The 24,241-nt window shown below is 40.5% G+C and overlaps 2 protein-coding genes across 2 annotated transcripts; both read right to left on the bottom strand.

The window, feature by feature from the left end:
* Window positions 1-15,758: 15,758 nt before the first annotated feature.
* On the bottom strand, window positions 15,759-16,373 carry LOC138904994 (uncharacterized). The gene is made up of 2 exons (XM_070193495.1): window positions 16,206-16,373; window positions 15,759-16,052 (listed from the first exon to the last, which is right to left on the bottom strand). The coding sequence occupies exons 1-2, from the start codon at window positions 16,371-16,373 to the stop codon at window positions 15,759-15,761; spliced, it is 462 nt and encodes a 153-aa protein (XP_070049596.1).
* A 3,720-nt stretch (window positions 16,374-20,093) lies between these two features.
* Window positions 20,094-20,918, bottom strand: LOC138904993 (uncharacterized). Its single transcript, XM_070193494.1, has one exon. It carries the CDS (start codon window positions 20,916-20,918, stop codon window positions 20,094-20,096), a length of 825 nt encoding a protein of 274 aa, XP_070049595.1.
* Window positions 20,919-24,241: the final 3,323 nt, after the last annotated feature.

Raw genomic sequence — 24,241 nt, 5'->3', positions numbered from 1 at the left:
GATCCCCTCAATAAATCGGCTGACCCACTCTCGAACGGCAACAACCAAGGCTGGTGCGTGCCTAGCCAAATCACTGAATCGAACAGCATATTCCGACACGGTCATAAAACCCTGGCGCAACTGCTCAAACTCTGCGCGCCATGCATCTCTAAGGCTCTGAGGAACATACTCCCTCAAGAACATATCTGAAAATTGAGTCCAAGTGAGTGAAGCTGCCTCAGTCGGACTATCCAACTCATATGCCCGCCACCACTAGTAGGCTGCTCCTCTAAGTTGGAATGCCGTGAAAGAAACCCTACTAGAATCCACAATACCCATAGTACGAAGGATATGGTGACATTCCTCCAGATAACCCTGAGCATCCTCTGAAGCTACACCATTGAATGTGGGAGGGTGGTACTTTTTGTACCTCTCGAGCCTGAGCTGCTCCCCCTATGAAACTGCTGCCCTAACCTCGAGCCAAACTGGAGCAACTGGTTGCACTGGTATAACCTCTGGGGCATGGTCAACTTGGGCCCTTGGATCAGGGGTACGGGAGGCAGGAGTCTGTGCTCCTCCCCAGGCCTGAGATGTAACCCTGCCTGAGCTAAAGTGCCAAACATGCTCAAAAATTGGGCAAGAGTCTCCTGAAGTGCAGGAGTGGTAACACGCGTCTCAGGTGTCTGTTCTCTAACTGGAGCTACTGGTGGTTCCTCTACAGGAGCTCGTTCGGATGCTCTAGCTACACCACATGGTCTTCCTCGGCCTCTGCCTCGACCCCGCCCTCTTGCGGCTCCAACAGGGGGTACGAGTGTCTGATCATCGGATCCAGTTGTGCGTGTCCTCACCATCTGTGAGAGAATAGAAAGACAATGGTTTAAATTTTGAAGTTAACAAATGCGCACGATAAGGAATCAAAGAAGTGAATATTTTCCTAACAGTTCTATAGCCTCTCGAAGATAAGTACAGGTGTCTTCGTACCGATCCGCGAGACTCTACTAAACCTGCTTGTAACTCATAACACCTATGAACCTAGAGCTCTGATACCAACTTGTCACGACCCCAAATTCCCTCCATAGGATATCGTGATGGCACCTAGTCTCTAAGACTAGGAAAGCCTATCAATACGGAATAATAATAGAAATCTGAAATAAATAATCTTCAAATTCACATAATTACAACTCCCAAAATCCGGTAGAAATAAGTCACAAGCTTCTAAGAATTTATCCTTAATGTATCTATATATATCAGGGTCTGAGAAAAATAAGGAAGCAACATAATAATGGTAGAAGGGGACTCCGGAGTCTACGGACATTGGCAGATATACCTCGAAGTCTCCGTACACAGGTGTGCAGAAGCGTAGTATGAGTACACCACAGCGCTACTCAGTAAGTGCCAGGCCTAACCTCGGTAGAGTAGTGACGAGGTCAGGTCAGGCCCTACTGGAATAATAAAAGACAAGGTGAAATGTTTAACAATATAATAAAAATAAAATAACAATGGAAATGAATCAAGTAAGTAGTATGTCACCAATTAACTACGCAAAATAATGGCAAATAATACCTCGTGGAAACAAAACAGAATTCTTTTCAACTTTAAGAAAATCACAACAATAATCAAAGGCAACCGCGGCCATAAATCAATATCAACAAGGGCATTCCCGAGGTACCGCCTCGTAGTGCCAAATCATAAAATAAAATTACAATATCTCATTTTCTTATATCACCGTGGGAGCCATCACATTTAAATTTAAAGAAAAATATTTTTCCCGAAATAGCATCACGCATTTTAGCCACCCTTATCACACCGCATGACTTCTAGTAGTTCCCCTACTAGCCACGCGTATCAAGCCACCCTTATCTCACCGCATGCATTTCAACACCCGGACCTTATACCACCGCATGCGTATCAATATCACAATATATCACAATTTGCACCTCAAGTGCCCAAATAATTTAATTTGCCAAAATAAACAGCATCAACAATACTTTCCACAACAGGGAGCTCACGTCTCAATCACAATGAGTACAAAATCTCACAAAATATTCGGGAATAAATAACTCAGCAAAAATAATATTTTAAAAAATTTGAATACGTTGCCTCAGTTCCAAATTTAAAATATCAAATACTTCATATTAATAATATTTAAATTAAAGAAATTCTACCTTCAAATAATGCACATAATAAAAGAAACCAAGTTTCAGCTAAACAGGTAAAAATAATTAGCAGGAGAAGGTCAAGTAAATTTAAAGTATATAAATCAGATCAATGATGGAGAATATAACAAGATTTAATAATTTAATTAATATGCAATAGTGATCTACACAATTTAAAAAGATAATCTTTCACATTTAGCCTGTGTACACACTCGTCACCTCGTGTACACAACTTTTATCACATTACAATTATCACATCAATACGAATCCTAGGAAAAATTCACCCCACACAAGGTTAGACAAGTCACTTACCTCGAACCAAGCTCAATCAATCGGTAAGAATGCCTTTTCCACGAATATCCGACTCTGAATGGCTCGAATCTAGCCAAAATAATTCGATACAATCAACAAAAATTATAGGAATCAATTTCATAAGAAAATATTACATTTTTCAATAAAAATCCGAAATTAACTCAAATATCGCTTGTGGGGGCCACGTCTTGGAATCCGGCGAAACATACAAAATCTGACAACCCATTCAATTGCGAGTCTAACCATACCAGTTTCACTCAAATCTGACTCCGAAATCTCAAAAATTCGTTTCTTTGAGTTTTCTAAAATTTTTCCCAAATTTCCATCTCAATACACTAATTAAATGGTGAATGTCGCTCCCCTCTTTCTCGCAAAATCGGGTTTCGATACGTGACAACTCTTTTAAACGAATGTGCTAAAAAAAAGAGTCGCCACCTAACGGATTTGAAGTGCATTAAGGCACCTATTTGCAAATAACTCTGGTTTAACCAGTTTGCGTCACCAAAGATCGGGTAAGGGCTCAAATTACGTCAAAGAGATGGTGTTAGGCACTCTTCGAGGTCCACAATTGTGGGTCCCGACCGAACTTGAATTATATGAATTAGTCAAATAGTCAGAGAGAAAAACAAAAAGTTTTTAAAAAAATCATTATTAGAAAGTACTTGAGTAAACACAGATTATTGGTTTAAAGACAAGATGAGGGGTCCTAAGTTTTTTTTAGTCTAAAGGATCACCACGTGCAACATAAATAATACTTCGTTACTCCCTCGAGATGGGGTGTTACTCGTATTATTCAGCGGGCACAGACTATTATCTCCTGCTACCCGATTACTATCTTTAAGTTTTTACCTAAAGCGCACTAGTTGATTCTAAACTGTGCCCTATGCGTGCATTACCCGTCCCATGCTTATGGCCCAGGAGGCGTTTGGACCTCTATTTTGGATGGTTTCTAGACTTAGCTTAGGCTGCTCAGAAATGATAAAACTAGGCGACATACAAAACAAGTTGGACTTCATGTAAAAGCAATTAAGGGCTCAAGTTAGCCTCCACACTTAGACAACAAATGCACGCGAACAAATTTTCACATTAAACGTTAGACAATTTCAAGATTGAGACAAATTAAAGCCATTAGGCCCTATAGACATGGTTTCTATGTGACCTAGATTTTGAACGTGCAGATAGTTTTGTATGTAAATTATAATTTCTAAGTGACTACACAGTTGCCTACTAATTACAGGTTATAAGCGATTAAACCTATAGATATGCTATCTAGATGATTTACGCACTAATTGGTTGTGATAATAACAAGAGATATTCATAATTACCCAGTTTGATCCTATAGGCATGCTTTCTAATAGCGGCAGAGTTAAGCAATGAAACGGTGTTGAAAGTTCAATTTTAGCACTTAAAGCAAGATTTTCACTATTAGCGATTGAAACTAATTTTAGCTCCTATAGGCATGTTTCCTAAATGAGCAATTATAACAACAACACATTAACCAATTAAACCCTATAGGCATGATATCTAAAATTCAAATTTGGTAGAACATAAATTAATAGAACCCTATGGTCGTAGCACCTAATGAATATGTTGTAATGCACATTGAGACATTGGTCATTTTATTTTCTATAGGCATGACATCTAGCATGTAGAAACAGAATATGTTAAACGAATTAAATACCTATAGGCAGTTTATCTAACACACAATAGCAGAACATGTTCGAGCAAAGTAAACACCTATAGGCAGGATTTCTACCTGTTTCATGCAAAAATTAAAATAAACCTCCTTTCCCAATTTTGCTAACACCCCAATTGTTATTATAACGTTATTACAAACCCAATGAATGAAATAAATTACAGAATTACAGAATAGCTATAGTGGGCCTAAGGCAGGCACAATGTATACCTAGCCTACCTAGGCCTTCAACACAGTTTCACAACAGCCCAGAAATAATATTCATTCACACAAAATAGCGCACATCCAGTAGCCATCAAAAGTCCCAGAGGTATAGCCATTTACACAAACCAATTGGTTTATCCAGTAGGTGAGAAGAGGGGGCAAAGTTGAGCAATTAGGAAAAAGGTGGCAAAGAACCTTGGACCCTAGTGTGTCAGAGTTCCCAAGGGCTTCAAGAACCCAGGGAAGTGCTCACACTAGGGAGGTTGATAGAGGAGACTTAGGGAAGGGCTTTGGCTTTCAGCCAACCCCAGAATTAAACAAGAAACAACCAGTGAAAATAGTAGTAGAGTAATAGGTTTGGAAAACATTTGCAAGCTTGTAAGATAATCACATAATGAACTCAAGAAGCAAACTAACACATTGGGCAGGGTGACATATGATAAGAAACAAAAAGCCTGGGATTGCAAGTTAACAGGAAAAGACATGACTAGTAAAACAAAGTAATGCAACCAGTGTAGAACTTAAAGGATCAGATTATACCAAACTCAGGATTAAACACTATAATACAAACAAGATTAGATATCATAGAGGGCATCAGTCAAGGAGGATTAGTTTAAAGGATAACAGTTTGTTAGAGGTGCAGAATTGGACATGGCAAAAACACATAGAGTAGAAACCATAGTCATAGGAGCATACTACACTTCGATTAAAGGTCTTAAACAAGTTAAAGCATGCTAAGAACATCAATTAATCACTAGAAGTTCAGAATTAGGCAGAGAACATGGATTAAACAATATAATCAAGGCATAACATTCAAATTATCAATAACACCAAACTAAACATGCTTCATTACATTTAAATTAACTAAGTTAGGTGCAAAGACATTATTAGGCTAGCAATTATAGGAAGAATCACACATAAAGAGAGTCAAGGGAATACATTAAGTCGTGCAGTTTCAAAGAACATGCTAACATAAGAGAATAAACATTGGCAGGGTTTAGAACCTAACCAATGATTGTTCAATAAACAAGAAAAGAACAGCAGTAAGGACCCAGAGTCTCAAATGTGTCAAGTTCCCAAGGGTTTCAAGAATCCAAGGCAGTGCTCACACCCAAGAGATGGTCAGAAAAGTAGAAATCAGATGGCCTTGGATTTCAGCCGGCCAAGAGCCAAACAGAACAGAATAGTAAACAAATACATAGTAGAAACCTCAATTTTTAGTGAGAGTTTTTTACTAACTTTTCGTCCGTCCAAAAAGGGGAAAGGGAATGGGTTTATATAGTGGTAAAAATCAGCACATAAGTAAGGAAATACAAATAACCAGACCATTAAAGGAAAGAAGAACACATAAATCAATTTAAAATATAATTAGGAGAATAAGCCGATAAACCCTAGTTTTTGTTTAGGAAAAATAAATATCAACGGAACATACACAGAAACGGTAGCATAGGACAAAAATAATACTCAAAATCAAAGAATCAAACCAATTTTGGTTCGATTTGAAGAGATCTGTAAACCCTAGTTTTAGGGTAACTAAGAATAAACAAAAAATGCACAAATATTCGTACTCGCAATAGAACAAAGGATGAACATAGACAAAATAGCATAAAGATCAGTGATTTGAACCTATTTTGGTTCGATCTTGTGGAGACCTACTTGCCATGTTTAGGCAAGCAGTATAGGAGAGTAACCAATACTCGGAGGAGGTCAAATATGGCAAGTAGTAGCCATAGAATCCCATATTAGACGAGAGTATGAGAGGATTTAGGGGGGGGCTAGGGTTCTTAGGTGGGAGAAGGTAGGTGAGGGATATTAGGGCGGCGGACGGGGGAGAACGGGATTAGGGTTGGGGTTTGGGTTAGTTTAAAGGGGAGGGTTTGATATGGGCCGTTGATCTCAGAGATCAATGGCCACGATTAAAGGGTTGTTGGGTCGGGTTATTAGAAACGGGTCGCGATCGGGTTAGGGGTTGGGTTAATTTGGTTTGGGATGGGGGTTATTTGGACGTGTGTATTAGGCTTTGGGCCTCTGTTTGGTCCGAAAATAAGTTCAAGAGTGGGCTAGTGTTTAAATACACAATAATTTAGCAAACATAATTTATAAAAGTAATTAATAAATAACAAAAATATTACTTATGCACTAAAATGATTAAAAATAATAACTTACATTATAAAAATATAAAAAGTTATTTTTTACATAAATAATATAATTATACATGAATATGGGCTATTATTGCAAAAATGTGCAATTAGCCTAAAAATGTAAATATAATTATAAAAATGCAGTAAAATATTTAAAAATATACATGTTGGTGTTAATGATAAGTTTGGATGATTAAAGCATCATAAAAATAATTTGAAGGATAATTATTGGATATTTATACAATAAAATGCAGAAAGCAATTGATTTAAAGCCTTCAAAAATTATGGAAAATTATGAAAACATGCTTGTATAGGTTTATAAACTAAATAATAATGCAAATATACTATTTTGAAAGTATATATATATTTTAAAAATATAAGGAAAAAATTGGGTATCAACAGTTGCCCCTCTTTACCCAGGAATGATAAAAGAGTTGTCGTGTAAAGAAATGATGACAGATTTTGACCGAATGGGGTGATTTGAAAAAATATAGGCCGAACTTTGGTTTCTGAGTTGCCTACATATCCCTGGTTTTAAATCAGGCTGAGTATAGTTCTGGATCCAACGGTGGAATAAGTCGATGGAGTTGTCATAGGAACGGACAAGCTCTTCTGGATAGGACGATATCGGAATTGTGAATGGATGTACCTTGGAATGGTTATGGATATTTGAATGGTTATCAGATGGGAATGGGTAACGGACGGTGGTTGTTTACGTTTGAAATAATTGTAGAATGTGAACGTTGAACGGAAACTGGAGCGAAGATTGCTCCCGTTAGGAGAACGGTTACTTCCTGGATTACCTGCAAAAATTAAAACACAATGCATGCAAGTATATATTGATGATGCAAATTCCCTTTGGACCATAAAAGCTATCTTTGGACGATGAGGATGGTGTCCTTAGACATGATGTATTGGGTCATGAATTGCATGATAGGTGATTCGCATGCCATGAAATGATGTTCCCGGGCCATGAAAATGGTGCCTCTGAGCTATGACGCCTTTGAATAATGATGTGCGATATTGAGAAATCCTAAGGCCATGGCATGGTGTCTTACGGCTATGAGGATGATGCCTTCGGACTATGACGACTTCGGACAAAAATGGCAGTATTTCAGTCCATGAGATGCAAAGACATGACGTTTGGTTATGCGTAGCGAGACAAGACAGATCTTAGTCTTGTGTAATATCGGGGGCAGAGCTTAGCCCCGAGGTGGAGAATAGTGCTAGATTTCAAGTAGCATAGCATTTGGGGTTACGCAAGGAAATGCAGAGCTTAGCCTTATGCGACTAGGGGGCAATGCTTAGCCTCATGCGAAATGGGAGGCAATGCTTAGTATCATGCAAGGAGGAAGCATGGCTTAGCCTTATGAAAGATGGGAGACAATGCTTAGTCTCATGCAAGAGGAGGCTGGGCTTAGCCTCATGCAAGAGGGAGACAATGCTTAGTTTCGTGCAGGGAAATGCAATGCTTAGCCTTATGGAATTGAGGAGGCGGGGCTTAGCCTCATACAAGCGGGAGATAATGCTTAGTCTCATGCAGGGAAAGGCAATGCTTAGCCTTATGCAATTGATAAGGCAGGGCTTAGCCTTATGCAAAGGTGGAGACAATGCTCAGTCTCATGGAGGGGAAGGCAGTGCTTAGTCTTATGCAATTGAGGAGGCGGGCTTAGCCTTATGCAAAAGGAGGCAGGGCTTAGCCTCATGCAAGTGGGAGACAATGCTAAGTCTCGTGCAGAGTAAGGCAATGCTTAGCCTTATGCAATTGAGGAGGCAGGGCTTAGCCTCATGCAAGAGGGAGACAATGCTTAGTCTCATGCAGGGGAAGGCAATGCTTAGCCTTATGCAATTGAGGAGGCAAGGCTTAGCCTCATGCAAAGGTGGAGACAATGCTTAGTCTCGTGCAGGGGGAGGCAGTGCTTATCCTTATTTAATTGAGGAGGCAGGGCTTAGCCTCATAAAAAATAGAGACAATGCTTAGTCTCATGTAGGGGAAGGCAGTGCTTAGCCTTATGCAATTGAGGAGGCAAGGCTTAGCCTCATGCAAAATAGAGATAATGCTTAGTCATATGCAGGGGAAGGCAGTGCTTAGCCTTCTACAATTAAGGAGGCGATGCTTAGCCTCATGCAAGATGGAGACAATGCTTAGTCTCATACAATGAACAAATAATAAGTTGTAGCAGAGTATTTCTTAGCTGGAAATGTGTTTACACTTGGCAACTTTGTCGTTATGAAGATAGTGATTCTGAGGTGTTCCCGAATTTGAGAATATTTCTTGTTCCTACATCCAAAGGATAATCGTGAGTTTTACGGGGGAAGGTTGGTTCGTGCCTCCGCATGCCTGCTTTGCTTTGCTCTGTATCGAAGTCCTGCTTGAGTTACCACGGGTAGCATCTGGTTGTTTCATAAAAATAAAGTTTTCAAAAATGTGCGTGCATATGATGAATGTAGTTATTTAAAATAGATTAATATGCAATATCGGATAAATTAGATGAACCAATGACTGTGACAAATTAGAGACATTGCGCTTCCTTAGAATTTTGAGGGTCCTTCTCAAAATTCTGCTCCAGTTTACTTAGGCAATTCTCTGACCGTTATGCATATGATGATGTTGGCTCGACTTGCTCCGGAATTTTGAGGGTCCTCCTCAAAATTCTGCCCCAGTTTCTGGTTGTGGGGAAAATAAAAATTTTATTGAATTGTGACCGAACCCACAGGGCTGCCTACGTATCCCCTCTTAAACGGGAATCAGGTCAAGCGTAGTTCAATTGCATCGGATGAAGAAATGCGAACATTCTAAACATAATATCTTTTGACTGCGTATGAATTGATAGGCTTTGGCCAAACCTCTCCATCTATTTCTGCGAGTATGAGTGCTCCTCCTGTTAGTACTCTGTGAATCATGTAGGGCCCTTGCCAATTGGGTGAAAATTTCCCTTTGGCTTCATCTTGATGCGGGAAGATCCCCTTCAGTACCAGCTGCCCCTGTGCGAACTGTCTAGGTTTGACCCTTTTGTTCAAAGCTTTGGACATCCTATTCTGATAGAGTTGACCATGACACACTGCATTCATTATTTTCCCGTCAATGAGAGCTAATTGTTCATAGCGGCTTCTTATCAATTCTGCATCAGTGAGTTCAGCTTCTTGTATAATTCTTAAAAAAGGAATTTCAACCTCGGCATGAATGACAGCTTCGGTACCGTAGACCAGCAAATAGGGAGTTTCCTGATCGTGTCCAAGCCTGCACTACTATTGAATAGCAAGGATGGTTGATGCATTTTTATCCAACAAGGTCGGGATCGAATCCACGAGGAGTTAATGGATTTGGAATTAGGTTTATATCTAAGTCTAGATACATGTTTTGTTCTTAATTGAACTTCCAAACATGAAGGTATTGATTCTACTTCTATTTTTATTTCTATTGTATGCTAAGATTAAAGCTAAGTACAATATTTTTAATGTTGGTTTTCAAGTGTTTAAAAGGACTAGGGTAGTGACTTTAGCCTAGGTGGACATCTAACGGGTAGTAAGAATCTAGGGCAAGCTTGATTAATTTGTGATCATAATATAGCTATCACACCCAAGTACTCATTCTATACCTCGCGATAGTTTGAGTGATTTTTCCCAAGTTGACTTTCTCAAGTCCAAATGGATATTCATGCAAGTCATGTGATATTAGCTCAAGTCGGGTATTACTATCTCTAGGTTTAACCCTTTAATTAAGGCTATCAATTTCTTGAGTTCACCCCAATTCCTTGTTAGCCTAGTTTTGCCCAGACTTAATCCCTGCTGAAGTTGTGCCTTGGCTAACTGATTCATGGTAGTTGTCAACTCTGCTATGGCTTGTCCGTGATCATGGAGTTCCTTGTGAAGGTGGATAACATTAGGGTCACCCTGAGGATCGTTGGACTGACTTTGCCAAGCTGAAGAGGTGTCCACCATCTCATCTAATATTTCACATGCTTCTGAATATGGCGTGTTCATAAAGTTATCCCCTGCGAGCTGATTCACCACACACTGGTTGGTTGTGTTGATATCCCTATAAAAGGTTTGCTGGATCACTGCTTCAGTCATATCGTTGTTGGGGTACTCTTTGACCATTGTCCGGTACCGTTCCCAAATCTCATGTAACAGTTCATTTGGCTCTTATTTAAAAGAAAGGATTTCATCTCTCAATGTTGCCATATCTCCCGGAGAAAAGAACTTCGCTATGAACTTCTCGGCCAACTCATCCCAAGTGGATATGGAATGGTTGGGTAGCCTCTCAAGCCAATCTAAAGCCTTCCCTCTAAGTGAGAAAGGGAAAAGCCTTAACCTCAAAGCGTTTTCAGATACATTCGTCTGCTTGCTCCCCCAACATATGTCTACAAAACCTTTGAGATGCTTATATGCGTTCTGATGTGGAGCTCCGGTGAAAAACCCCCTTTGTTCCAATAGAGTAAGTATGACATTATTTATTTGAAAATTGTCCTCCCGAATTCGGGGCGGGACAATTGCACTTGCGTAGCCTTCATTGGGCAACCTCAGTGTGTTTCCCTAGGAGGAGGTGGGGGAGGGTTTGGAACGTTGTCATAAGGTGGGCGGCCTCTTCTTTGTACTTGAGGTTCAAGATGAACCTCATCCACTTCATTTTCATCTACCTCCTCCCCCTGAGGAATATGTCTGAGGACCTCGTTAAGAGCCATTTGGTACCTAAAATCAATTGACACACAAAAATTACAAAAACAGAAGGAAAGAAAAACAAAACACACAAATAGTTAGATATATAGCTAAGACCGTCTAACTTCCCGGCAACGGCGCCAAAAATTAATCGGGTCCAAGCCTACATACTATTGAATAGCGAGGATGGTCAATGCAGTTTTACCCAACAAGGTCAGGATCGAATCCACAGGGAGTTAATTCATTTGGAATTAGGTTTATATCTAAGTCTAGATGCGTGTTTTGTTCCTAATTGCACTTCCAAACATGAAGGTGTTGATTCTACTTCTTTTTTTATTTCTATTGTATGCTAAGATTAAAGTTAAGTACAATATTTTTAATGTTGGTTTTCAAGTGTTTAAAAGTACTAGGGTAGTGAATTTCGCCTAGGTGGACATCTAACGGGTAGTAAAAATCTAGGGCAAACTTGATTAATTTGGGATCGTAATATAGCTATCACACCCAAGTCCTCACTCTATACATCTCGATAGTTTGAGTGATTTTGCCCAAGTTGGCTTTCTCAAGTCCAAATGGGTAGTCATGCAAGTCATGTGATATTAGCTCAAGTCGGGTATTACTATCTCGAGGTTTAACCCTTTAATTGGGGCTATCAATTTCTTGAGTTCACCCCAATTCCTTGTTAGCCTAGTTTTCCCAGACTTAATCTCTCTTTCTCAAGAAGAGACCAAATTATAAAGGCATGAATCAGTGTTTGTAACCACTAATTCTATAATTCTAGCAAAAATTAGGCTAAATATCACTAACCCTTAAATATTCAAGCCCTAAAATTCAAGACCAATTAAATACCCACACTAGGGTTGAGTCACAACCCTAGCTATGGGTCTAGCTACTCATAATAATAGCAGAAATCAATGATAAAGAGAAGATATAATCCATAATACTAAATTAAAAGATGAAAATCTAATGTTTTAAGCTAAATCTTATACAAAATTGCCCAAAAAGGAAAACCTAGCCATCTCACGTACTCATCAAAAACATAACATAACCTAAAATTGACAACAAGATCTATTTATACTAAGCTAAAATTTCTGGACAAAAATACCCCTGCGGAAGTTACGCGGCCGCGTAATTCTGACCGCGGCCGTGTAATTCTGATCGCGGTCTGCGCTTCTTCACATCTGGACCTGGGTTGAACCTTGTTTCGTGGACCGCGTAATTTCCACCGCGTCCGCGTGAGAGACTTCTGTGGCCGCGTAACTTTGACACTGGCCGCCCTTCTCATTTTTGCTTAAATTATGCACTCTCTGAACCTTAGCAACCGCGGTCCGCGGAATTCCCATCACGGCCGTGATGGTACTTTCGCGGCCGCATCTTCTTGTCGCGGTCCGCGTTCATCTTTGTGCCCAAAATATCATCTCTCTGATTCTTCATATCGCGGACCGCAAAATAATGGCCGCGTCCGTGTTGATACTTTCACGGCCGCACATTTTTGTTACGGTTTGTGTTCCACACCTCTTGGCCCAGTCTTGGTTTTATTTCAAGTTTTGACTCCTTTATGAGTTGATTATGGCTCCTTTGGCTCATTTTGAACAATCCCTGCAAGCAAGCATATTAAGTTAGTTTCCGGGAACACCTTCACACATTTTTGGCCCAAAACACAAGTAAAAGAGAGAAATTAATAGGCTAAAATCCCTACTTATCAACTCCCCCAAACTTAAGCTTTTGCTTGTCCTCAAGCAAATAAGGTAATTCCCACCTCCACAAGAAAAAAATGATATTTCAGCTGGCCTAAGGTGACTTCATCAAGCATCAATTGGGACTAACAATTACCCTCAACACAAATGAATTATCAACAACGTCATGTTATGCCCATTTGAGTTCCATAGTTCTAATGTGACTCTAGAGCATCAAGAGTTGACTCAATTCATCAAGGAAGCTTGCTCTCTTACGTAGGTCATTGTGTATCCCAAACTCCTCCTCCTCTACTCTCCATTAGCAAATCTCGCTTTTTAGAATGTAACCCTCAAAACAAGGATTGTGAAGAAGTGCGCTCATCACTCTCAAAAGAATGCCACAAGTCCGGCTCTAAGTACCATAAGCTTGACCCTTATGTAAATCACCACTAATGTAAGCTCACTCAACTTGAAATCATATAGGGCTATAGCAGGGATGTAATGAAGGCTTTTGGATTAAGGTAGGACATAATGAACTATGATGGTTTCATCTTTCCTTAAGCACTCCATTTTCTCATTTCGGCTCATACTTTCTTGACTCTTTGAGTCATTTTTCTTCTTCCTTAGGGGAACTAGAGAGACAAACCGTCACTCTTTCTTACTCATGACAATCTTTTTTCTCCTTTTCTCGTCATTCCTTGCCTTTTATCATTATGTTCTTTGAATCCTTTTAACCTTCTCTTTCTTTTTGACGTATTTCTTTTTGGATTTTCTTCCTTTTCTTTGCCTTTCCTTTTCAACAATTATATTTCTTCTTTGAACTTTTTATCACTTTCAAATTACTCATCTCTCCCCCAAACTTATGCTTTTGCCAATTGTTCATCATGAATGCTAAGGAAAGATTGGGTGCCAAGAGAAGGTCATTATAAAACGGATAAAGGCTTGTAATATGGCTATTGAATGAAAAATGCTTAGGCTCAAAGGAGTTGACTAGGGAGATCATATTTGTAGGCTACCGAAGCTTTTAAAGTTCAACTTGGACCAAGGAGAGCCTACAATCATTTCTCAAGTCGAGCTACACTTAGAATTTCGCCTAGACAAATATTTAGGACAAGTTCTAGACTTATTGGTACGGGACTTGGACTTGCAATTCAATTTCTCACCTCTCAAGCCGCTGGATTATTAAAAAGACTAGAGTTGAGGGCTCACAACAACCCTAGCTAAGATTGAAAATAACAAATGGCTCAAGAAAATCACTCGATGATTGTTTTAGCCAACACAAGAGTCTAAAGGTCACAACTAGAGCCAATCTTTGCCAATCAACTTGTCTCTAACCATGAGGTAGAAGGTAAATATATTAGTACCAAGTGAAGCCTTCTTGAGACACTTTTATTCATTACTACTACTATATACACCAAAACAAAAATAAAACGGATTCGATCCTTTAAGAAGGTTGTCACGCCATCCATCGATCGGAAGAGCCACCCGGTTTACACAACATCCACCTTTAGAAAGAACCGTGGAATTAAGAAAACCAATGGCTTATTGATCACGCAGAATGTAAAAAGAAGCTAAAAACTCAAAAATAAGCTACTAAAGGAAATAAAAGGCTAAGCTATTAAGGAAAAATACGAAAGAAGTTATGAAGTAAACTACGAAAAGTAAAATGAATATGTACAATAATGGAGTGAAATGAATATATACAAAATGGAGATGAATATATACATTGAATGGTAAAGTTATATACATACCAAAAGTAAAAAATAATGAAAGTGAAAAATAGTATCATAATTATTACATACCAATGTCATCAAATCATAACCAAATCAAAATGGACCACCCCCCAAATAAAATATAGCATTGTCCTTAATGCTAATATCAAAATAAGATCAGGGAAGGGTTAGAGAGTAAAGAAAACTCCTGATGTGGTCTCTGTCTGCATGGGGTCAGGCACATGAGTGGGGTCCTCGGACTGCATAGGATCATCAGCTCCCTTCGGGTCCTCTAACTGGATCTCCAAATCCTCTATCTGAGGGACCACAAATCCTCTAACTGGAGCTATGTCTGCCTCATGCTCTGCTATATGTGTTGTTGGGGAAGTCTCCTCTATAAGCAAGCCAAGTGGGATATCTCCAGTAGAAGTAAACTTCTCTACCTCCTTCTTCAGCTTCTCCACTAACTCCTTTGAGGCCTGAGTCTTTCTCATCTTCTTTACCTGCTTGCCCAGATCCTTGATCACCTTGCCATGAGTATCCAAAGTCTCCAGGATCTTCTTTTGGTTGTCCAGGAGCTTCTTCTGGTTGTCCAGAATCTCCTCAATGAATCCTCCACTGATGGAGCTACCTGAAGCTGTGTTGGGGCTGACTGTGTTGCTAATGCACTGGATAAGACAAACAGCTTTGATGTAGCTGCGCGAAATTTTGGGCATGGTCAGCGAACTTCCAACACTTAGTTAAATATTTCCCTGTCAAAATCCTGCACTGCACAACCAGTTCCTAGATACACTTCACAACCAGTTAATCTAAAACAATGCCTAATCTAAGAAGAAAATCGAAAGAAAGAAAAACATATGGGTTGCCTTCCAAGAAGTGCCTGATTTAACGTCGCGGCACGACGCATGTTACCATCATCATTTGAAATGGATCAAGGCCACTATGTGGCTATCATCAATCTTGCCAAGGTAATGCTTCACTCGGTGCCCATTGACTCTAAAGATTTCACCATTTTTGTTTTTCAAATCGAAAGCACCAAACGGAGTTACATGCACCACTTCAAAATGGCCACTCCACTTTGACTTGAGATTTCCCGGAAACATCCGTAACCGAGAGTTGAATAGAAGAACCAAGTCATCCTCCTTGAATTCTTTGTTCAAGATATATTTGTCATGTAAGTACTTCATCTTGTCCTTATACAAGGACGAGCTGGAATAAGCATGGAACTAGAACTCATCGAGTTCATTTAGTTGCTCTACCCGGAGATTGGCAGCTACATCCCATTCAAGGTTCAACTTCTTCAGCGCCCACATGGCCTTGTGCTCTAATTCAACTGGAAGATGGAATGCTTTCCCAAATACCAACCAGTCCGGAGACATACCAATTGGAGTCTTGTAAGATGTACGATAGGCCCATAAAGCATCGTCAAGTTTCCTTGACCAATCAGTCTGGTTTACATTGACAGTCTTGGATAATATGCTCTTGATATCCCTGTTGGAAACCTCAACTTGTCCACTAGCCTATGGGTGATAAGGAGTTGATACCTTATGATTGACACCATACTTAGAAAGTAAAGTGTCGAAGGCTTTGTTGCAAAAATGAGAACCCCCATCACTAATGATAGCCCTTGGGGTGCTGAACCTTGTGAAGATATTTTTCTTTAAGAAAGCCACCATACTCTGTGCCTCATTGTTGGGCAAAGACACAACTTCAAACCATTTGGAAACATATTCAACATCAACCAGAATATAAGTGTTTCCACATGAACTCACAAATGGCTCCATAAAGTCGATGCCCCACACATCAAAAATATCAATCTCAAGAATAGTGGTGAGGGGCATTTCATTCTTCTTGGAAATTCCACCAGCTCTTTGGCACTCATCACAATGCCTAACAAGCTCGCTAGCGTCTTTGTACAAGGTAGGCCAATAGAATCCACAGTTTAGACCTTTGTAGTAGTTCTCGCCCCACCATGGTGACCACCATAGGGCGAGGAATGGCAAGCTTCAAGAATACTCAATTGCTCTTCTTCCGGAACACATCTCCGGATAACACCATCATTGCAAATTTTGAAAAGATATGGCTCGTCCCAATAATAATCCAAGCAGTCCTATTTGAGCTTCTTCCTTTGGTTTGAAGAGAGCTCATTCGGGACAATGCCGGTCACTAGTAAGTTAGCCACATTAGCGAACCAAGGTATCCCAGTCACAGACACAGAGAGGAGTTGTTCATCCGGAAATGAATCATTAATATCGAGGCCATCATGTGGCCGTCCCTCCTCTTCCAAGTGGGACAAATGGTCCGCCACTTGATTTTCACTCCCTTTTCGGTCTATGATTTCAAGGCCAAACTCTTGTAGAAGAAGAACCCATCTCGTCAACCTAGCCTTAGAGTCTTTTTTACTCATCAAATAACGAAGTGCCACGTGATCAATGTGCACAATCACTTTGGTACCCATTGAGGTACGGGCGAAATTTTCCATGGTGAAGACAATGGCTAATAGCTCTTTCTCGGTCACCATATAGTTGACTTGGGCATCGTTCATTGTTTTTCTTGCATAATAGACCGGATAATTAATTCTTTTCCCCAATACCACTCCTACCGCAACGCCGTTAGCATCGCACATGAGCTCAAATGGTAAGCTCCAATTGGGTGCGGTAATGATAGGAGTGGTAGTCAACCTATACTTGAGTAACTCAAAAGCTTTCATATAATTATCATTGAACACAAACTTGGCATCTTTTTCCAACAACTTGCACAAGGGGTTCACCACTTTTGAGAAATCCTTGATGAACCTTCGGTAAAACCCTGCGTGACCAAGAAAGCTCCTCACTCCCTTGACGTAAGTCAGAGGAGGGAGTTTTGATATCACTTCAATTTTTGCTTTGTCCACTTCAATACCGTTCTTGGAGATCTTATGGCAAAGGACAATACCCTCATCGACCATAAAGTGGCACTTCTCCCAATTAAGCACTAAGTTGGTCTCCTCACATCGGGCCAACACTTTATCAAGATTATCCAAACATTCTTCAAAGAAATCCCCCACAACACTGAAATCATCCATGAATACCTCAAGGGAGTCCTCCCCCATATCCGTAAATATTTCCATCATACACCGCTGAAAGGTAACCGGTGCATTACACAAATCAAACGGCATCCGTGAGAATGCAAATGTGCCACACGGACAAGTGAAGGTGGTTTTCTCTTGGTCTTCGTGTGCAATGAGAATCTAGTTGTACCTGGAGTACCCACCCAAAAAGCAATAATAAGCACGCCCGACAAGTCTATCCAACATTTGGCCAAGAAATGGCAATAGAAAATGGTCTTTGCGGGTCACTTTGTTCAGCTTTCTATAATCCATGCATACCTTCCAACTGGTGACAGTTTTTGTAGGGATCAATTAATTTCTATCATTTGTGATCATAGTCATGCCCCCTTCTTTGGGACACATTGTACCGGCAAAGTCCATGAACTATCAGATATGGGGTACACAACCCCTGCATCTAGCCACTTGATGAGTTCTTTCTTGACTACCTCTTGCATGGTCTCGTTCAATCTCCTTTGATGTTCCAAGGAGGGTTTGGCATCTTCCTCCAATATGATTTTGTACATACAGAAGGCGGGGCTTATACCCCGAATATCCGCCAATGTCCATTCTATTGCCTTCTTTATTGTTTCAAGCACCGCAAGGGTAGAATCTACCTGCATGTTAGTTAAGCACGAAAAAAGAATAACAGGTAATGTGGAACAGGGGCCTAAGAAATCATACCTGAGGTGTGAAGGCAAGGGCTTCAACTCCAATGTTGGTGGCTCCTTGATTGAGGGCTTTGTTGGCGGAGTCTTCCGGTTCTCAAGGTCCAAGGAAAGTTTACGGGGTCCATATGTGAAGGATCCCATTCCTTGCAAAGCATTTGCATATTCTATCAAGTCAGCCTTCTCATCATCCTCATGATTTAACAACACAGCTTCCAGAGGGTCTTCCACATTGATCATAACACTTGTGTCATCAACAATCACCTCTATCACAATATCCACAAAAGAGCATACTCCGTTGCTATTAGGTTGCCTCATTGACTTGCACACGTAGAACACAACTTTTTCATCACCCACCCGGAAGGTGAGCTCCCCAGCTTCCACATCAACCAATGCCTTCCTTGTTGCTAGGAAAGGTCTCCCCAATATTATTGGCACCTCATAGTCAATTTCGCAGTCGAGAATCACAAAATCTGCGGGAACAATGAACTTGTCGACCCGAACTACAACATCATGAATAATCCCCAGCGGCCACTTCATTGTCCGGTTCGTCATTTGCAACCTCATGGAAGTAGGTTTTGGTTGCCCAATCCCCAATATCTTGAACACAGAATATGGCATCAAATTAACGCTCGCTCCCAAATCGCACAAGGCTTTGGCAAACTTGGCACTACCGATAGTGCATGGAATTATAAAGGCACCGGGATCTTCTAGCTTTGTATCCATGGAATGCACAATGGCACTCACTTGATGTATCATTTTGATCTTCTCACAGTTCACTACCGATAGTGCATGGAATTATAACCTCTTCTTTGTTACCAAGTCCTTCATGAACTTGGCATATCCCGACATTTGTTCTAGAGCTTCAACCAAAGGTACATTTATGGACAAACTTTTCATCATATCAATGAATTTCTTGAATTGGTTCTCGTTGTTTTGCTTTGCGAGTCTTTGAGGATATGGTGGAGGAGGCCTTGGCAAAGGTGCCTTGGATTTGTGCACTACCATTTCCGGTATGTCTATCACGGGTTCACATCATTTTGTGTCTCCTCCACGGTGTCATCAATGTCTATCCTTACTTCATCATTCACATTCTCATCATTGGCTTGGATTTCATCATCTTCTTGCACAACCAAATCATCATTCACAAAATGATCTTCTTGCACAACCAAAATGATCTTCTCACAGTTCATTGACCTCTTCTTTGTTACCAAGTCCTTCATGAACTTGGCATATCCCGGCATTTGTTCTAGAGCTTCAACCAAAGGTACATTTATGGACAAACTTTTCATCATATCAATGAATTTCTTGAATTGGTTCTCGTTGTTTTGCTTTGCGAGTCTTTGAGGATATGGTGGAGGAGGCCTTGGCAAAGGTGCCTTGGATTTGTACACTACCATTTCCGGTATGTCTATCACGGGTTCACATCATTTTGTGTCTCCTCCACAGTGTCATCAATGTCTATACTTACTTCATCATTCACATTCTCATCATTGGCTTGGATTTCATCATCTTCTTGCACAACCAAATCATCATTCACAATCTTTCTTGGATTGGAGGTATATGCATCTCCACCTCTACCGCTTCTTGTGGTCACCACCATAACATAGCCTGTATTGTTCCCATCCTTTGGGTTTACTACTGTATCACTTGGTAGTTCCCCCTTAGGGTGAGTATTCAATGCTTGAGAAATTTGACCCATTTGTATTTCCAAGTTGCGGATAGAAGTATTGTGGGAGGCTATTTGGGCGTTAGAGTCGAAGTTTCTTTCCATTATTTGCTTGAACATACTTTCTATCTGTCTCATCTCACTGTTGGAAGAACTTTGCCCTTGTGACGGATATGGAGGCGGGTTGTTGATACATCGGGGGACTTTGAGGGCCCGACCCCCGGTTCCCTTGATTATGGTAGTTCCAACCCCCTTGGTTTCTATTGCCTCCCCAATTACTATTATTGTTGCCACCCCAATTGCCTTGGTTATTTCTTTGATTCCCCCAATTTTGATTGTTGTTCCCCCAATTGTTCGGATTGTTATTGTTGCCATTATTCCAATTCCTTTGGCCTTGGTTGCCCCAATTTTGATTGGTTCCCTGTGATCTCCACCGTTGTTGATTTGGAACATTGCTCCGTTGACTTTGGTTATTGTTCACATATTGAACCTCTTCACTTTGATCATCATAAGAGTTATCTTGGTTGTACCCACTACCACTTTGCTCAAATTGATCCTGATTGTGTTGAACTTGTTGACCTCTTTGTCTCATCTTGTTAGCCATTACATTCACTCCTTCCATGGCATTTACTTGCCTTTTCCCCGGAACCTGCTGAAGTTGTGCCTTGGCTAACTGATTCATGGTAGTTGTCAGCTCTGTTATGGCTTGTCCGTGATCATGGAGTTCCTTGTGAAGGTGGATAACATTAGGGTCACTCTGAGGAACATTGGACTGACTTTGCCAAGCTGAAGAGGTGTCCGCCATCTCATCTAATATTTCACACACTTCTAAATATGGCGTGTTCATGAAGTTATCCCCTGCGAGCTGATTCACCATACACTGGTTGGTTGTGTTGATACCCCTATAAAAGGTTTGCTGGATCACTGCTTCAGTCATATCATTGTTGGGGTACTCTTTGACCATTGTCCGGTACCGTTCCCAAATCTCATGTAATAGTTCAATTGGCTCTTATTTAAAAGAAAGGATTTTGTCTCTCAATGTTTCCATATCTCCCGGAGAAAAGAACTTCGCTATGAACTTCTCGGCAAACTCATCCCAAGTGGAGATGGAATGGTTGGGTAGCCTCTCAAGCCAATCTAAAGCCTTCCCTGTAAGTGAGAAAGGGAAAAGCCTTAACCTCAAAGTGTTTTCAGATACATTCATCTGCTTGCTCAAACAACATATGTCTACAAAACCTTTGAGATACTTATATGCGTTCTGATGTGGAGCTTCGGTGAAAAAACCCTTTTGTTCCAATAGAGTAAGTATGACATTGGTTATTTGAAAATTGTCCGCCCGAATTCGGGGTGGGACAATTGCACTAGCGTAGCCTTCATTGGGCAACCTCAGTGTGTTGCCCTTGGAGGAGGTGGGGGAGGGTTTGGAACGTTGTCATGAGGCGGGCGGCCTCTTCTTTGTACTTGAGGTTCAAGATGAACCTCATCCACTTCATTTTCATCTACCTCCTCCCCCTGAGGAATATGTCTGAGGACCTCGTTAAGAGCCATTTGGTACCCAAAAGCAATTGACACACAAAAATTAGAAAAACGGAAGGAAAGAAAAACAAAACACACAAATAGTTAGATATATAGCTAAGACCATCTAACTTCCCGGCAACGGCGCCAAAAATTGATCGGGTCCAAGCCTACATACTATTGAATAGCGAGGATGGTCAATGCAGTTTTACCCAACAAGGTCAGGATCGAATCCACAGGGAGTTAATTCATTTGGAATTAGATTTATATCTAAGTCTAGAGGCGTGTTTTGTTCCTAATTGCACTTCCAAACATGAAGGTGTTGATTCTACTTCTTTTTTTATTTCTATTGTATGCTAAGATTAAAGTTAAGTACAATATTTTTAATGTTGGTTTTCAAGTGTTTAAAAGGACTAGGGTAGTGAATTTCGCCTAGGTGGACATCTAACGGGTAGTAAGAATCTAGGGCAAACTTGATTAATATGGGATCGTAATATAGCTATCATACCCAAGTACTCACTCTATACATCTCGATAGTTTGAGTGATTTTGCCCAAGTTGGCTTTCTCAAGTCCAAATGGGTATTCATGCAAGTCATGTGATATTAGCTCAAGTCGGGTATTACTATCTCTAGGTTTAACCCTTTAATTAGGGCTATCAATTTCTTGAGTTCACCCCAATTCCTTGTTAGCCTAGTTTTCCCAGACTTAATCTCTCTTTCTCAAGAAGAGACCAAATTATAAAGGCATGAATCAGTGTTTGCAACCAATAATTCTTGCAAGAACTAGGCTAAATATCACTAACTCATAAACATTCAAGCCCTAAAATTCAAGACCAATTAAATACACACACTAGGGTTGAGTCACAACCCTAGCTATGGGTCTAGCTACTCATAATAATAGCAAAAATCAAAGATAAAGAGAAGATATAATCCATAATACTAAATTAAAAGATGAAAATCTAATGTTATAAGCTAAATCTTATACAAAATTTCCCAAAAAGGAAAATCTAGCCATCTCACGTACTCAGCAAAAACATAACATAACCTAAAATAGACAACAAGATCTATTTATACTAAGCTGAAATTCCGGACAAAAATACCCCTGCGGAAGTTTCGCGGTCACGTAATCCTGACCGCGGCTGCACACTTGCTTTCGCGACCGCGTAATTCTGATCGTGGTCCGCGTTTCTTCACATCTGGACCTGTGTTGAACCTTGTTTTGCGTACCGCATAATTTCCACCGTGTGAGAGACTTTTGTGGCCGCGTAACTTTGACGCGGGCCGCCCTTCTCATTTTTTCTTAAATTATGCACTCTCTGAACCTTAGAAAATGCGGTCCGCAGAATTCCCATCGCGGTCGTGCTGGTAGTTTCGCGGCCGCATCTTCTTGTCACGGTTCGCGTTCATGTTTGTGCCCAAAAAACCATCTCTCCGATTCTTCATATCGCGGACCGCGAAATAATGGCCGCGTTCATGTTGATACTTTCGTGGCTGCACTTTTTTGTCGCGGTCGGCGGTCCACACCTCTTGGCCCAGTCTTGTTTTTTGTTCAAGTTTTGACTCCTTTATGAGTTGATTATGGCTCCTTTGGATCATTTTGAACAATCCCTACAAGCAAGCATATTAAGTTAGTTTCCGGGAATACCTTCACGAATTTTTGGCCCAAAACACAAGTAAAAGAGAGCAATTAATAGGCTAAAATCCCTACTTATCATTGCCTCGGTTGATGTGCAGACTGTGGTACGGTACCCCAATAAGGTAAATGGTAACTTCTCATGTCATTGCTTATGGTTGTCTACCATCTTCCTTAGTGTTTTCTTGATATTCTTGTTTGCGGCCTCCACGGCTCCATTTATTTGAGGCTTGTATGCTGTAGAATTCTTGTGCTTGATTTTGAAGGTCTCACACATAGCTTTCATTAGGTCACTATTGAGATTGGTGGCGTTGTCGGTGATGATGGACTCTAGAACCCCGAATCGGAAAACAATACGATCTCTAACAAAATCTGCAATGACTTTCTTGGTTACAACATTGTAGGATGCAGCTTCGACCTATTTTATGAAGTATTCTATGGTCACTAAAATGAACATGTGCCCGTTTGAAGCGGCGGGCTCGATTGGTCCAATGATGTCCATTCCCCAAGCGGCAAAAGGCCAAGGTGCACTCGTTGCATTGAGTTCATTTGGTGGCACCCATATCATATCTGCGTGTATTTGGCACTAATGACATTTCTGGACATACCTGATGCAGTCTGTTTCCATAGTCATCCAAAAATAACCCGCCCTCAGTATCTTCTTGGCTAAAACGAAACCATTCATGTATGGTCCGCAAGTTCCAGAGCGTATCTCTTCGAGCAGTTTGGAAGCTTCTTTGGCGTCAACACACCGTAATAACACTAGGTCTGGAGTCCTTCAGTACAAAATTCCTCCACTTTGGAAGAAATGGTTGGACAATCTTCGGAGCGTTTGTTTTTTAGTATGATTTGCATGCTCCGAGTACTCTTTTTTTGCCAAGTACTCCTTGATATCATGGAACCATGGATTCCCGTCTGCTTCTTCTTCAACATGAGCATAGTAAGCTGGCTGATTATGAATCCTTACCAGAATGGGGTCGATGAAATTCTTGTCTGGATGCTGTATCTTGGAGGACAAAGTGGCCAATGCGTCTGCAAACTCATTATGGATTCTCGGGACATATCTAAACTCTATCTTCGTAAACCTCTTCATCATCTGTTGCACATGATATAGATATGGTAATATCTTGGTATTCTTT

The sequence above is a fragment of the Nicotiana tomentosiformis genome, chromosome 2 (genome assembly GCF_000390325.3).
Source record: "Nicotiana tomentosiformis chromosome 2, ASM39032v3, whole genome shotgun sequence".
Classification (NCBI taxonomy): domain Eukaryota; kingdom Viridiplantae; phylum Streptophyta; class Magnoliopsida; order Solanales; family Solanaceae; genus Nicotiana; species Nicotiana tomentosiformis.
The sequence above is the reverse complement of the archived record's forward strand: the minus strand, read 5'-3'. Positions and strand labels throughout refer to the sequence as shown.